Below are 17307 nucleotides of genomic sequence, written 5' to 3'. Positions count from 1 at the left end.
CCCCTAGGACTAAGTTGTTCATAACTAGTCCTGTTTATTTCGATATAATGTTAGGTCTTGTTTAGGTTTTATGTCTGTCTTTGAATTTTGACTTTTGAAGTGATTTTATTCATTTTAGTTTAGTCGAACTGATGATGGAGCTGGACTCCGAAACGTTTTCAATATCGATATGGTGAATTTTCTTGGCGTTTTCTTTGCTTTTAAATTCCTTGTGAACTTGCGATTTAAGCAGACTAATGATATAAGTACAATATTTAATTTCAGTTGAATGAGTCACTGTTTCAGGGTGAATATGTCTCTCTCTCCAATTCTCACCAAATATTGCCGGTGGCAACAGAACGTAATAAGCAAGCAGTTCAGCTCAAAAAAAAAAAAAAAAAAAAACGGCAGAGGTGAAAACCAAGTAGATGCGGTTAAGTGGATTCTTATCTGAATAAGACAGAAACCCAAATTAAGCCTAAAATTATTGGATTCAAAGTTATACCGCAATGGATTTCAGTATGATTCATGAATAATGTATGATTCAATAATAATATAAATTCAGAATAATAATACAGTTTCAAATAATCAAAATGACAAACCTATTTGTTTCCGTTAAGGAACCCTAGACAAGAGTTCTCATGTAGAGAACTATTTGAAAGAAAATAGTGAAAACAGTATAAGGAGTGTTCGCTCGTACTTAAAGAGTTAAGCGCATGCAAGTCAATTCACAGCACTAAGGCATGTGACATAATCGGTTAACATCGAAGCTTCAAGGAGCCAATAACCCAACGGGTTTCAAGCGGTGGCGCCAATTAAGACCTTAAACGAGCGAAACACAGAAGTGCTAACATGCAATTAAATGGAACAAAATAAAAGGAAAACACACTCGCACAAACACAAATTAAGTAACAGAAAAGCAAGATTGATCAATGGTTTGAGCATGATGTCTTCACTCCGGTAAGGTTAAAGCAATAGTAATTAAGATCGAGCTAACGAGCGTCGACTTTGCCTCCTAACACGAGACAAACGCTAAGGGTATAAACATTAACGAGTTAGTTAGACAATAAATTTTAACAGTAGTTTACGAAACCAAGTTTTTCTGTACTTTCTGTGCCGTTTGTAGGATCAGCGGGAGCGCAACCGTGCACCACCAATTTTGGGCACCAATCAGCCTTGAATAAAACGCCAAGCATATTTCCGTAAGACCACCAATTAGCCGCGTATTAACCCTGCCGTCAGTAACCAACCCGTGACATGATCTTGTTTTAAATATCTAGACCTCTACGCCGCCATATTCTGAAGCGAATAGCCCAGAGTGTAATGATCGTCCAACACTGAACGTGACATTGAATCATCACTTTATACCCTGACTTTAGCTCGAACTGTAACCAGCGAACAACGGACTATGATCTATCAGCCTAGCCCGCCAGTGGAACTGCATGAATCTTGCCGTGCACCACCAGGCGGTCACTTTTAGCTCACAGCATCTGGGTTTAGGTTTCAGATAGCATAGTTCTATTCCAAAATTTATCGTCCTTCGACGAGTGACTTCAGCAGCTTCGTTTAAATAACGTAACTTTTAGCTCACAGCATCTGGGGTTATGTTCCGGATAACATAGTTCTGCTTCAAAATTTATCGTCCTTCGACGAGTGGCCGTTCAACCGTAGGCTGATTCAACACACGGGACAGATACGGACGGGTCGGTGGTGGCGAGCATCATACCTATTCACTGCAAGGCTCTGGCGCGCTCCGTCCGGGTGGCGTAAATTTTTTTCGCGTTATGGCAGACGATGCTGGTCCATTCGACGACAGGCTTCTTTCCTATGGGCTGATAGATATAATTCAATGGATGTGATCTGTCTGTTGGCTTGCGGCTGATAATGTTTCGGTCAAGAAGTGTTATAGGCAACATTCTTGAGGGAAGAGATTATGAAAGTCCGTTCGAAGCACTGCAGTGGTGGTCTTAGATAGGCGTCCCGCATAGATCTGTTCCAAAATCTATCGTCTGTCAACGAGCCGCCGTTCGACCGTGGGCTGATTTGGTGCTAAGGATGAATGCGGACGAGTTGGTGGCAGAGAAAAAATTTAATGCAAGTCTCCGGCGCGCGGTGTCCGAGTGGTGCAGAATTTTTTCGAGCACTGGCAAGCGATTCTGGGTTAAACTGTTGCAGGCTGTTTTCTGTGGGCTGATTGGTCTACTTCAATGGATGTGATCTATCCGGTGGCTTGCGACTTATAATGTTAGTCAAGAAGTGTTAAAGGCTACGTTATTGAAGGAAGAGATCATTAAATTCTATACGAAACACGGCAGTGGTAGTCTCCGATTGGCATCCCTGGACCAGCTCACACACAGTAAAATTTTGGAGTCCGATTTCGGACGCCTAACGGTTGCAACTCTCGCTTTAGAGGTGAATCAGGCTTGATTCGGCCACCTTACTGTATTCGGCTGTTATTTAGGAGCCTTTTGCGGGAATCGATTGCCCGATGGGCCGAATCAGCATAATATAACCGAAAAGAGCAGCTGGTCAAACTGCTTCATGATCGTCTAGTCTGACTCTGATATTAGAGCGAACCTTAGCCATCTCCTGCTCATGGAACGGCGTGTACACGTACGTTTGTTAACTCATACGATAGATCAAGATGAGAATTGACTTGACCAATTTTGTGAGCTTATGTGGAATTTAGCTAGTAATTTCATAACGCATGCGACAAAAAGTATTTTTCGACAAGAAAATGCCATTATTTTTTAATGTCATATGTATATATATACAGAGGTGCAAGAGGAAAAACACGCTTCATAAAGAGTACGTCATGTCAAAAAAACAATTACTGCAACTCTATGAGGTAATTTCACATCCATATCATAATATACATAGCCGATATGCAAGCTGTTAATTGGCAGAACCAGTAATAGATGAACGTCCGGTTTTACCGTCAGGGCCTGCAAGTTTTATGAAAGGTTCAGATCATGATTTTGGAATTACACTGTTTGATATTGTAATACCAGTGCATTGCCTCCAAACAGGTATATGTACAATGCTCCTTCGGTTATACAAACAACGTCTACAAAATTTGAATATTTTTAGGTCAACATGATCTTGTGGTGTTTATAATAGTCGACTTTGCCCAGGCACTTCGCTACTTTTTGAAGAAATTAAAACAAATTTCATTCATCGGTTCAAACGATATCGAGAACCAAACCAAGACAATTTTTCACGGTTCTCATTTCACAGTTGCCTTATTGTGTTCGCCACGCACAAATTTGTTGCAAGCACGTTTTATGTTTAAATTTTATCCCGGTTAGGGAAATCATTGGGAATGAACAGACGCTAACGTCACTGGCGGCGGTTCTTGAGTGTTTCTTGTGTTGACTAGGTGTTGGACGATACACGCTGCTCATTTCAATTGTGTAATCGTCCCATGAAAAGTGAAGTCTGTGACTTGAAATCAATTACCAGTTTTAAGGCTGAACATGTTAATTCCGGGAATGGTTATAAACAGAAATTTCTTGGATTAATGTGCAGAGCGCAAAGCTTCATAAAGTAAGTTCGTTGGGAAACCCGACGCCGGCTTGGCAGCATTTAACTGATTATATGAGAACACACAGTTGCGAGCTGGAGATTTTTTTAACTTGAGGTATATGTCGGCATAAGCGTGCTATTTTAGCGGCTCGTGTCTGTATGCTTCAGGTTCGAAATTTTATAATTCATCAATATAGCTGGATCAAATTGTGGAACCGAAAATTGAGCATTGGCAACAGTCGACTGCCTAGAAACAAAATTTCACCGTGCCTGTCTTCAGTCTTCTCCACCGAGCCGTTGCTAGCGAAATTTTAAACAAGGATGTCGAGTGTATTCGTAAGTAACTGCTTTGCTTCTTTTTCCGTGATTAGGTGTTTTTCCATTGTGACATCAGGTTTGTTACCGGTATGAACTCAGTGTCGTTATGAATTGTGTAATTTTTGAAGAATTACAAATTATTAGAAGATAATTTTCTAAAATTGAAATTGAATTCTTAAAATTATCGTCTTGTGGCTCCGTACGGATGATGGAACTGCACTAGGCACTACCACCTACCAGACGACTCCTCACCTGGGCCCAGAGCCAGAAGAGCTTGCTCTTCTAATTTGAAGCCGTAAGTCGCTACCCTACCCTGTGCCGAAGTTCAGTGACTGCTTCTTGAAGTGCCTTAAGTTTGCTTTGCTAAGTTCCTCAAAATTAAAGACATCCATCCGGCTAAATTTTGTCTTCATTCGAAAGTAACTAATTATATCCCATTCCTCATTAGTCGCCTATTTCTTTGGATTTAAATGATAATTAATGTAAATGATAATTGATGTAAACTGATAATGTATGTAAACTGATGATTGATAAGACTGATAATTTATAAAACTGATAACTGATTTAAACTGATAACTCATTTAACCTGATAACTTATTTAAACTGATAACTTATTTAAACTGATAACGGATTTAAATTGAATAAAATTGACAACTGTAAGTTATAAAAATAAGGGATAACTGATTACCATTTATTTCTCATTTTTAACTTGGTCTTGACCACAGTCTTATTCTATCTATGATGAGTGTCCTGACGAGATAGGACGTGTGGAAGAAGGGGTGGCGCAGCTCGATTGTTCCTTCCGTGGACGGCTCCAACGATTTGGTTAATTTTTCAATAAATCTTATAAAGATTTTCGTTAACCCGTGCAAAACAGTTCGCTGAACGGAACTTCCTAAAGGCGTACCGTGAAATTATAAGTCGTTATCAAATTATATATCTGGTTGCTATGCCCGCATGTGTGCGGAAATGAAATGCAAGCGGGTCTCGCATTGAATTGCAACCGCCAAGGCGCCAACAATCCATAATGATATTATTGTTAGTCATTCCATCCCTGGAAATAGAGGAATTAGCTTCCAAATTTAAACCGCACCATTTTGAAATTGTTTATATACCAATCAAATCAATGCATTAAAATTTACCCTTGGAGATCCACACGGCTGTTGTTTGTGAATGTGGGAGAACATATATTGAGGACTGATAATTGCTGAAGAAATGTTAAGTACTGGTGTATATGTGGTAGAATGCTTGGTAATGATGAATGTAAGAGAAAAAGCATGACGATGAATGTGATATGTTCGAATTATTATATATTTTTGAGTCATAATGAGATTTTTAATCATTGTGAGATGTTTGAATCATCATTGTGTTATGTGCGAGAACGCTTGACACTGGGTGGGGGCTACGTTAATTATTAATAAGGGTCAGCAATGCGTATTGTCTACAGTGTACGTACAGTGTATAGAAAAAGGATGCATTTAATTACGATGTAAAATTTGTAAGCTTGCTATAGAACGAATAGTAACTTTGTTGACTAGTGTCGCACGAACGGAGATCATTCTAATATTGGAGTGGAGTGTGAGAAAGCCTCTATTCTACAATTTACGTCTTGTGCAGGGTAGGAGCCTGAACGGACTTTACAAATTTGCACAATTAATAGCTGAGTCGTGGTGCGGAACTACAAGTACATCCTGACCATTATTTACAAGTACATTATTTATGACAGTTCATGCGAGCCTGGTGGTCCCCTCTACAATGTGACAGAATATTTTGCACTGGTTTACGATATAGATGTTTGTTACGCGGAATAGAGAAGAATGTTTGGCAGTGGTGAGTGGGTTGGAATGTAGGGGTAGAATCGGGCAATTCAAAAGGCAATGTATGTATGCAATGAATGGCAATGTATGCAAGGCAATTAATAGCAATACGAAAGGCAATGTATGCAATGCCCCTCCCTTCCTCCAGTATAAGGGGGGAAGGAAGAGAAAATTTTTCAATGAACTTAGATTCGACCGTGTCCGTCCCGAAGGTATCAATGGCCAAATACGACCGCCCCGCACTGCCCCACGGTTGTCAGGGAATAGACCGAATTCTTATCAGACGCTTATTCTGCTCGCACAACCAGAGCGTAGAGCGGACGTATAGAGCCGCTATTTTAAGCTCAAATCGAGCTTGAGGCGTCCATATTTCAGAAGCTGGCCACCCCCTAAATTTCGATTAGTTAACTAGCTAATTATTATAGATATTCTACTTAGAAATGCCCATACGTGAAAGAACTGGGCCTGATAGAGGAAAAACAAAGCCAGTTCTTAAATCAGCAGCAAAAATGATTTCCAGCCCATACAAAATGATCTCAGAATAATTTTCTCTGTTAACCAGTAAACCTATTTGTACACACATAATTATCAAATATATATAAGAAATGAATGCGATTATTTTCATAAAATAAACGTGCTAGGAAAAATCTGAAATAATTTTTGAATCGGCAGTGAAAATGCTTTCCAAACCACACAAAATGACGTCGGAATCATTTTTGGTTGACCAGTGTAACATCAGTAAGACAAAGGACACCTATACATTATACATATAGCTGTTTCTACGTTTATTAGGCCGTAGGCCTGTCGCTGATTCCTATCGTCGCAGAGCATTCGCAGATTGTTGCGGTCTAGAACTCGCAACTCACTGCTCTAATACTGCTAGAAATATAGACCCCTGAAATTCAGGCTTTCCTGTACCATCACCTCAACCATAATCATGGTGCCAAAAATAGCGATGCTGGCGAGGACCAGAAGAAGAAGAATAGATGACCGTATGATCTGCTGCATTGAGGCCAAATTAGTCCCCGGTATCTTTCCCTATTACAAAAAAAATCAAATAACAATCAAAATTATTTTTAGATTTAAGTGCTACGACAGTTTACTACGAGTTTCCTGCTAATTCAAATTTATACTAGTTGGGAAATGTTTCTGACTTTGCGACCGTTTTAAACGTTGAAAAACATTCACAAAAACGTATAGGATGGACTCCTATTAACAGTGCCTGATCGAGCACATATACGAAAAGTTGTTCTCGAGCATTCAACCATTTTCCCGCATTGCACCCATGATGTCCAAACCTTGCCATTTGTGCTGCGTCGATAATAATTAAAATACACTGAATGTCAAATCACCCACAGAGCAATAAATGCAGGTTGTGCGAATGTTTATTTTTGAACAGTAGAAATTATGTGTCTATTGCTAAGTGGTCATCTAAACTGTATAGAAATAGTACGATTTCAGCATGGTCTCACAAACTTTTCCAACTATTAACACAATTGTGCATGCCTTATAAAGAATGTGATTGAATAAGCAAGAGTAGATATGCATAGCTAAATCTGACCATACAATCAATTCTTACCCTGGAACCAATTCATACTTAAATAAATTACTTACTCTTCCCTACATGTTTACGGAGACAATTTTATTTAATGACTGTAGCGCATACAAGGATGATTGTTTGATATGTGTTGAATATTATACTCATAAATGTCAATTAAATCAGCAATAATCGGTCCACTCACCAATAGCTGCTCCAATTCTTTCTTGGTTTGCAGTTTACGGCTTTACGCTGGTCATGCATCTAACGCTGAATCCGTTGAGTTCTGGCAGTGATCGAGGACGCACGTAGTGTTTGCGGGTCCCAACTTTCTCACTTTTTACTATGCCGGTTTGACTTATCTCGCGAATTTTGTACCGAAACGATTTCAGTGAAAGGTTCAATTTTAGTGCAGTTCAATCAAAATTGTTCTGAGTTTGCAAGCCCTGTTTAGCGTGGGCTCCCGCTCTCACAATCGGAATCTTGTTCACGGCCGTTTGGAAACCACGCTCGCAGAGAATGCTCGGCCGATGTAAATAGGTCTTTAGACGAAAAATGCAGTTCATTATTTTTCAACCCTTATGATAACCGCACATCATAGATATCAAGTAAAACGTTGAAGATACAGATAACTTAAAAATTATAGACTGCGAAGAATTTAAGTCTTTCGGTAATTCACTTTTATATTGATGCAAGGTTGTATTGGAGGATCGAGATTGGTTACACGAGGAAGTCATGAGAATATACAGAGCTCACCGGTCGTAATCTCGTCAATTTTGGGTAATTGGTAGTCCAGTGAATATAAAACCTGACTCACGGTTAATAATGCTGTGAATTCAAGTCGTCAACCGCTCTGAGATCTACCAGCGGTCAGATCCTGAACAATGCACAATTAATCACTGTTAATCCATATATACAAATACAAAAAGCCATCACTGCATCACGAAAATTTCGTCCAATCAATACATGTTCTTCAACACGTCCAACATTGGCGAATTAATGGAATTTCTACGCCATCATGATTAGGCAACACTCATCAGCTTACCTTGCGTGCGTTGACTAAAACAACTGCCTCGAATATCGAACTCGTTTTACGTAGTCTGGATGCTCGACATCGCTCCAACTTTCCTCATTGCCTTGATGAAAAAATCAAGAAGCATTTTTACTTGATACCTAGCTTCAGCACCCGCTGCGTTCACAGTACCGCCGGGTGCCCTGATATTGCCCGGCCAAGAATATTTTACTGTCAGGCTACATTCAATCTCGAGATAAATATTCAGGCAATGGTTGAGGGCTGGCGGGGACGCCTGTCGGAGACCACCACTGCCGTGCTTTGAATGGAGAACGCCGTCAGCGGGGAGAGACTGTGTATAAGCCAACAGACGTCATGCAGCCACCACCGCAGCACTTCATGCACATCGAACAAACTATAGCTCTGCAAGTTAGCTGTTAAACAGCGTGGCCGCCAAGAAAACTTGTAATGTTCGACGACTCCTCGTCAAGACGTCACGTCCGGGCAGCGTTTCGACTGCAGAGGTAAGTTTAATTTTGTTTGTGTAAAAGTTTCTTTCCGAAAATTGAATGCCAATAAGGTGATCAGACAGCGTCGGTCCTGTATCTACGCTATATTCTCATTAAGGTCTACGTCACGCTGACACCAAATCAGCACCGTTTTGCCAATGGTTTTTATATGGCCATTGCCATCTTGCAGGGTTGCAAAAAACCTAGGGTTTTTTCAAATTGCCCAACCCACCCGGGTTTTATTGAAAAAAAACATGATTTTATTAAAAAAACGGTCAAAATGGGGGGTATGGGTTTTATTATTTTTTCACTTCCATCATTCAATTCATTCATATCATTAAAGTCTTTGAAATTCATGCTGATTATTAAAAATTTGATATAGAGTATCAGCTTCTATTATTACATTTGTCAAAACTTTTAACCTAATTATTGTTAAGTTTTTAAACAGGGAGCTAAAGGATGATGTATCATAAACTTGATGTATCACTATTAAGAAAGCAGTGACACATCTCTGCCAGAGACTGCAAATTAATAAGAAATAATATGTATTAAAACAATTAACCCAAGTCCTTGCTGTTTTCTTGTTTCTCAAAACTGAAATAGTGCAAGCTAGTAAAAAACATTTTCAGTTTCTTCCTCATAATTATTGAATAAATAGCCCCTCGGGGGGGACTTCTGACGCGTGTCTGTGCTCGTCAGAAGTCCTATGGGATTTCGCTCTCCTAGGGGGATTGTTCCTGAGCGCCCCACCGCTGAGCTCGCGGTGTCTGACTGCGGGTCTCAGTTGTGGGGTTAAGTTATTATGTAGGTAGGATTCCTTACATTAATTTATTAAGTAGGTAGGATTCCTTACCTACTTAGTTTCAGTTTCTGTGGCTTTTCACCTGTCCCTCCTTGTCGCTTCGTCTCTTTTGAGATGCTAACGCTGCTTCTTTCGAGCCAGCTTCAGCGGGCTGGACAATTATTGAGATCTTCCGCTCCTTAATTGTGGGTGATGATTAATATGAGATTTTTAATAATTGAGACTTTCCACCTTGCTTTCGATGTTATCTTTCGACCTCCGGTGCGAAATAGCTTGATAGCTGAAGCGCTAGCAAGCCGCAATGCTGCTACTACTACTATTGAATAATTAGAATGATCACTTTGGAATCTGTCCCAATCCTTTAGGCTTCTACTATTGCAAGTGCTCGAAAATTGACGGAATTGTATCGCTAGTTGCTTTTTAACTAGGAAGCTCAATCATGCAAATAAAAAAAACTCGCATGTTCTAAAAAAAACTGGTATTCTAAAAAGCGGTAAAATAACCTCTATCAAAAAGTACTCCCTCATTATGTCTTTGAAAAAACAATATACCTAGAGGATTTGATCTTCTTTGTTCCTAACCAGCCTTAATTTTGTCTAGTCTTTCAAGATTCGACTTCTTTTGAGGAGCCAAAATATCAAGTGGCTAAATGACAAAACAGAGAAAGTCTACGTACTTTGCTCCTCTTATTCCACAGTCATGACTGAAGGCTTTTATTAATTAATAATTTTTCTTGCTACTTCTTTTGGATTTTTGAGTTGGTTAACATAATAAATATATTAATCATGAAATAATAGTCTTAAAAAGCATAGCAAGTGACTATGTAAATATCATTGCAAAAATAACCTTTTATAATAATAATGTAGGTTTTTTATATTTCACCTTGAGAGACTGAATGAATTGGATGAATTGGATTGGATATGTGAATTGGATTTAAAATTAATTATTTAAATTGACATTAAACCTACAGCTAGTGTAGACAAAGCTAACATCAAATTGTTGCAAAAAACCTCTGTGAAGCTTATTTCTCTATCAATGGTGTGACATAAATTGCTAAATAAGCGGCTTGAAATTAGACAAAATTGCAGATTAGACTTTGATAATAAGGATAAATCTGGTGGTCACTTAAATAATTTATATATGGTGGTTATATCATCTGGTGGTCACTTATATAATTTCACCAACTAATATTTCAGTAACTTTAACTTTAAAATCAGTGGGTATGCTTTAGGACTCTAATCGATGTGAGTTTTTTGGAGACTTGCACTATTCATATATGGGATGACGGAATTTTTTCAAGAAGTCCCATCAATACTGGGCTGCAGTTTCACACTAACCGATGCTTCGGGATTATATCTGAACATTTCACTGTTTGTGTTATTTTTCAGATCAAGTCCCTTTTTGGTTTAAATGACCTGTAATGAGGTTCAATTTCCATCTTCCGATCATCTATGCATCTTGAACATAATTTGTTTCACCTAAATAAAACTAAAATTATTGTATTGCCCAAGAGTATCCAGCAGATTATTACTTAATTCGTGAATTTGACTTTATATCGTAAATTCCGCGTGTGAGATTTTCCATTGAAAACTATTGAAATAAATTCAAACGGTGTGTACTATTATGGAAAAATACCTAAATTTATTCCAATATAGCATTGTTGACACGAATCAAATTATTCATTTTACTGCTGTAAATATCTGGGATATCTGGGGGAACTTGTTAAAACTTATTCTTGCAGAATTCCACTTGACGAGAGTCGTGTTTGCTGAACAGCAATAGCCAGCAATTGCATACAATTATATGCAGCAATTCTATAACACGATTCCGATCATGCAGTCCAATCGTAAACTTCCAGTCTTGCGATAATTGATCGTCTCATGTGACGCTAGGAGCATCAAGATTTTATGGGAAGCTTGCACGGTGAAATCACAAAACATATTATAATGTATGCTGCCAAGTTATAATGATTTTACGACATTTAGCGTTTTATAGCTACCAAATGCTGCTGATAATTTCTGGATTAATAGTTTCATGTTTCGAATAAATCCTTGAAGATATTTTATACTTCGAACCTCCATCTTATAAGGCAGGCCATGTGTCGGTAAACGATTCAACTTAGATGAAGAGCCGTATTTATTTTCTGTCAAACAGCCCGGCAATGGATCTTCAGGTTGATGGTCAGGAAAATTAAAAGAGCAACAACTTGAAACTTCGCCATTATCCTTCAATAAGTAATCAACATATCCAGAGAGCCATGAAAGTCAAACACGCAAGCGCATTAAAATTGACTGAACATAGGCACTTTTATTGAAATATAAGTTCCTCTAATATTCCAGCATCCGCAGTCTGACTGCATGTGCCACATAACGCGGACGACCAGGCATGGTTGAACTAGTTTAAGGTTGACCCATCAGCCCATTTTTGCGGATGTAGTCCGTTGTTCGCCTGTGTCGTCACTGATCTCAGTGACGTCACGGGCATTATCCAATCACCGAAATGCGATCAAACCAGTCAAACAATCCGTCATTGGAATGACAGGTTTGTTTACGTTTCTCGATCTACGTGACATAACGAGAAAGCTGAACTGAAAGACGGAACTTCTCGTGGGTATTTTTCTTTTTTCTTTAATTGGAATTCATGGGAGCCTCTGAAGACTGGTTCAATGCGGCCCCATGTCAGAACAGTTTAAGGAATTTGACTGAGTTTTGTTTTCAGGTACAAAATTGGGTGTCTTAGAAAAAAAACTCCAGATTTCTCAATGGCTGAAGGGCTACAGAACGGGGCCACAAAAGTGGAGACCACACCGGGGCAGAGAGCACCATTCCAGGGCAGATAATCCCACTCCAGGGCAGCCAGCCCCACTCCAGGGCAGATAGCCCCACTCCAGGGCAGATAGTCCCACTCCAGGGCAGAAAGTGCCACTACCTGGGGACACTAACCACTCACCTGGGGACACCAACCACTCACCTCCTGGGAACACTAACCACTACCTGGGGACACTAACCACTACCTGGGGACACTAACCACTCACCTGGGGACACTAACCACTACCTGGGGACACTAACCACTCACCTGGGGACACTAACCACTCACCTGGGGACACTAACCACTCACCTGGGAACACTAACCACTCACCTGGGGACACTAACCACTCACCTGGGGGCACTAACCACGAACCCGGGGGCACTAACCACGAACCCGGGGGCACTAACCACACATGGAGGCATCTTAAAATCTTTGTAACGAATTTTGCAGTTAGATGCCGGGAGCATTTTAGGTGTTCAGGAGTTAAACTTCACTTTAGCTGGTCGTACCATTCGCCGGCTCAACGCCTCAGAGCGGGACAGCACGGCATTTTCAAAGTTCGAGAAAGATAGTTCCAGAAAGATGACGTAGCAGCCGGCCGAAGCCGGCTATACTGTCACTGGAGCTCAGCACAAAGAACCTCTTGCCTCAACGGTTAGAACAGAACTCCTTCTCGTGGGTCAACCTTATATAGTTCAATCATGCGACAAGGGACCTGACGCAGCATGTATAGCGGAGTTTGGCGGACCCGCAGATTTAAATAGAAGAATTGTCTGTGAGATTTAATGGCAGTTGCAAGAGACGGAGTAGTAATTAAATAATTGAATACAAATGTGATAGCTCAAATATTCATTTAAACAGAATAATGTAATTTTATTAAAGTGTTCAAGTTGTATTTGTTTATGATCCATCGCTAACATGTAATGGCTGTAACTAATTTGATAATGTGATACATTTATATGTTCTACAGTGCTACTTATTGTCTATGTTTGGTATCAAAGATGATACTACTCAAAGTTAGAGGATTGAATGATCCTCATAAAATGAGAAAAGAAGGCAAGATCTCGCAGGGGCTTCAGGTTAATAAGTTCTATGTGTGTAAGTGATATTCCTCATCATAAAAGGCTAGTGAAGAGTTTTAATTTGTTTCTACCTCGAAACTTATTGGCATGTAGTAGTACTGAAAGTGACCTCACAGACGGCCTTGTGAGGCACATACATGGAAACTGTCTCAGTCTGATTACGATCAGCATTGTACAATCAAGTGAGCTATTTTATTCCAAAAACTTATACAATAATCCTGGATAGTGATGTGGATCGCGTGACGCGGTGTCACTATAGTCGATTTGGGAATGATCTAATAATAACTTGTGCTTGCAAATTTCAGTTCGATTGCTTGCATGTTCGGGCACTTCCATTGACTTGTAAATCTCCGATTCTTTCCTCACGAACATAAAGTCTCCGACGTATGTACACGTGGCATCCAAGTAGTAGTACCCTTTGTTGATCATGAATTGGATGAAGTTTTTATCCTCGAACGCACTTACGAGGCGTTGTCTGTGGATTATATCTTCCGGTGGAAAGCCTTGCTGCTCCATTTCCACAAGAGTGTAATTGCTTGAGCGGTGCAGTTTCTCAACATCAACAACGACAAAACCTGGTACCCTGTGTTCGATTGCCCACACGTCCACCGTAACATCTTGATAAGGGAAAACTTTGAGCACCGCCTCTTCAGTCATCTCGATGTCCAAGCTGAAGAAGTCCACGTGGCTCACGTTGAGCGCCAGGAACAGGGATCGCGCAGGGACGCACTGGGCAGTGGGCGGTGTCGTACTGCGTAACGGATTTGGCCTCCGAGTATTGTGGATGATCGCGTTCTTCCTGCAAGAAAGAACAGTTGTTTCCGAATCGAAATTCGGACTAATCTGGAGATAGGTACAATTGTAGCTTTATTAAAATTTTAAAAGTTGAAATACCCGACCCTGACGGAGGAAAAGTTGAAATACACGACCTTGACGAAGGAAGAATTAATTAGTATAACGATATTTGTCATGAAGCAAAACATGTATGTTAAGTAAATGACCACAATTTGATCGCGGCAAATGATATCTGCAACAAACTTCATTCATTCGATTAGGTGTAATTTGAAGTCGAATTTTTAAACATAAAATGTAACGTTAGAGCGATAAAGCTCATTTGTCCCGTTAGCTTGTGAATGGCTTATGATTTCACATGGTGGTCGTCTTTGATCGTTATTCAAGTTATCTGTTAGCAAAATGCCAAATCACGTGCGAAAACTGGGCGAAGCAAATGTGAACGAATGAAAAAAGGTGACGTCTTATATCTAGTTAGAAGATTTGATTTATTATGTGTGATTTCTTTGTCCCGTTTGCAGTCGCGATTTAGTCAATGTGAAAAAACACATGACACAATTACAAAAATTAACACATGTAGGTTTATTTTATAGGTATATTTCTCAGTCCAACATTGAAATGATTAATAATATGTGTCATTGCTATTTCGCTCAGTAATTGCTTTCTATGGCTGGGGTTACTTCAACAGTCGAAAAAAACTATTTTTGAAGATGATAGTTTGTTATTCCTCTGCCTCACCGTCCGAATATACGTAGTGGCTCTCCAAAGCCAATTTATCTGAGGTCTCAGGTTCCTCATTTTTGCAATCACGACAGTTTCGGGATAGTCTTTCAAAGCCAGGCAGGTCGGACTCGTCCATGCCTTGCGGTTGGTCTTTAACAGTTGCTTGTAGTTGTCCATGTCAGGCTCCACCAAGAGTCCAGTCCATCCTTGCTCCCTCTCCAGACGCAGGGTGTTGGAGAGGTACTCACCATCCAATGCTCCCGCTTCCACGAAATATCATTTTTTACCAGGAGGATAAATGTCCCTTAGGTACGAGTCTATCCAAAGCTCGCTGATCAATTTATCTTCGTAGTCGCCTGAGACAAGGTGGCGCAACTGGTAAGGTCCTGATCCTGGAGGCCGTAAATAGTCACGCTTGATGACGGATATCAGGGATGGATCATCAGGCTGAAGTGGTCCTTTCAGTCTGAATGTTACCTGGAATAGCAACGTGCAACTTTTACACGTTGACCTATGATCATAAACTGGTTAGCCACTAAGGTATTCCTTGCTATTAAATACTATATTATTAAAATAATCCTTGCTTGTTCATCTAAACATTTCCTAATAAACTGATATTTTTATACTTAATATGTTCTCTAAGAATGAGAAATTTCCTATTTGTCGCAATATTATACTGTATGTTGAAAGCTTGCACCACCTCGCGAAGGTCTGCAAAGTGCTCATAAGTTGAATGATTTTCAAGCGGCACTGTCCCCTTCACCATCGCGAATTTGACCTGGAATAATTAAGAAGTATTTAACGATGTCAAAACCAATATGAAAACTGCCAGTCATCTACATTTAAGACCATTGTTGTCATAATTTTACAAAATATTGCATTACATAGGTGTACTGGTAACAAGATAAACATAAACTTTCCAAGATGTGCTATGATTTGTTTACATTATACACAAAAATTATGCCGTAGGCCTTCAAATAAGTTAAAGGCAAAAATAATGACCATTCAATAATTAAGTGTAAAGAAAGACACAGCACGTACATGCAAATATTCTAGTGCGTGATTATAGCACGGCAGAGTACAGTATATTTACATAAGCGTGTATGAATAAGGACTCAAAGTTCATTTTATTACATAGCTGTTATGATTGAATCTATTCGATGCAATATTAAGGCGACATACATACTATACAGTATTTGTACACGAATGAGATGCCTGAGATAAAGCCTATAGTGACATTATGAGATTATAATTTTCAGCTCTTTATTCCTCCGGAACTAATCATGAGCAATCATTTACTTCATCAATCACCACAAATTAAACAGGCTAATGGTATTTGAGACCATTTGTGTGTTTGAGTTTTGCGGTATTCGAATGTTCGAGTTCAGGTTTTAATCTTGATAACACCGTATAGTGTTTGGCTAAACCCTCACCTCAACTACGAACATGGCTCCAAAGATTGTGATGCAGGCGAGAACCAGAAGATGAAGAATCGACGGCCGAATGATTCGCTTCATCGCGGCCAAATTACTCCAAATTTCCTCTCATAAAAAACTTGAATCAAACAGAATAATAATTTAATTATGCTACAGCTTATGTGTAAGAATAATAACAATGAATATTATTCATCTAGAACAAGCTGTTCATTTGGTGTTCTGACTTGTGCGGTATAAACATGCTGTAAACTAACTCATTAGTTCAATCTCTCTAATATTACGGAGAATCTTCTAACTGACGAATACTATAAATTATACGTTGAGTTCAAGTCGAGAACAGCAATGAGTTGTTTTTTATCTGCGAAGTGCATTCTTTCCCTTCTTGTTTGGCAACCTCGGTAAAACTCTTAATGTCCACGAAACTTATGCATTCTCTTTTAATGCCTGAAAAGTTTAGGTTTGGTTATTATGATGTCTTATCTCAAATTTAATGCATCAATATAAAATGTAACTTCTCAGTAAAAAACGGATTAGTCCGGGATTCAAAAATTACATGAAACCAATATAACATTTTTTCTGGGTATTTTCCTTGACATAACAGATATTACTATATTACTAATCCAAAGCTGATTAAAAACCGTAGAGTGAATGTTTAACTACCACAAAGTTGACCACCTCTTCTAAAAATGTGGCTAACGTTCTGCGGTTCTTTGATTTAGAATAGAATAGAATTGTCGGCGTTGAAGAAATAGGCCCATGGCCTGTTGCCGATTCTTGAACTTTTCGTTACTTGATTCACAAGGGATCCGGCCTTTGGAACCCGATCTTTCCATAACTGACGATTGATATAGATAGCTGCTGGACTTATTTCCTGGTCCGTAATTTGCTAGGCATTTTAAGACTGAACATATGCTCCTGCATAGGCAGCATAGCTTCGTCTAGTCTGTTTTTGAAGATGTTCCTACTC

The 17307-nt window shown here is 39.4% G+C and overlaps 2 protein-coding genes across 2 annotated transcripts; both read right to left on the bottom strand.

Moving 5' to 3' along the window:
• Nucleotides 1–13963: 13963 nt before the first annotated feature.
• LOC125177908 lies at nucleotides 13964–15180 on the bottom strand (the record flags this gene model as incomplete). The annotated part of the gene is made up of 2 exons (XM_047880540.1): nucleotides 13964–14188; nucleotides 14920–15180. Coding segments are annotated over 2 exons (411 nt in total), but the record flags the coding sequence as incomplete, so codon positions are not given.
• On the bottom strand, nucleotides 15120–16785 carry LOC108677568. The gene is made up of 3 exons (XM_018165799.2): nucleotides 16338–16785; nucleotides 15605–15682; nucleotides 15120–15381 (listed from the first exon to the last, which is right to left on the bottom strand). The coding sequence occupies exons 1-3, from the start codon at nucleotides 16419–16421 to the stop codon at nucleotides 15181–15183; spliced, it is 363 nt and encodes a 120-aa protein (XP_018021288.1). The 5' UTR covers nucleotides 16422–16785; the 3' UTR covers nucleotides 15120–15180.
• Between the last annotated feature and the right edge of the window lie 522 nt (nucleotides 16786–17307).

The sequence above is a fragment of the Hyalella azteca genome, unplaced genomic scaffold (genome assembly GCF_000764305.2).
Source record: "Hyalella azteca isolate HAZT.00-mixed unplaced genomic scaffold, Hazt_2.0.2 contig5529, whole genome shotgun sequence".
Classification (NCBI taxonomy): domain Eukaryota; kingdom Metazoa; phylum Arthropoda; class Malacostraca; order Amphipoda; family Hyalellidae; genus Hyalella; species Hyalella azteca.
This window is presented reverse-complemented; position numbering and strand designations above follow the sequence as displayed.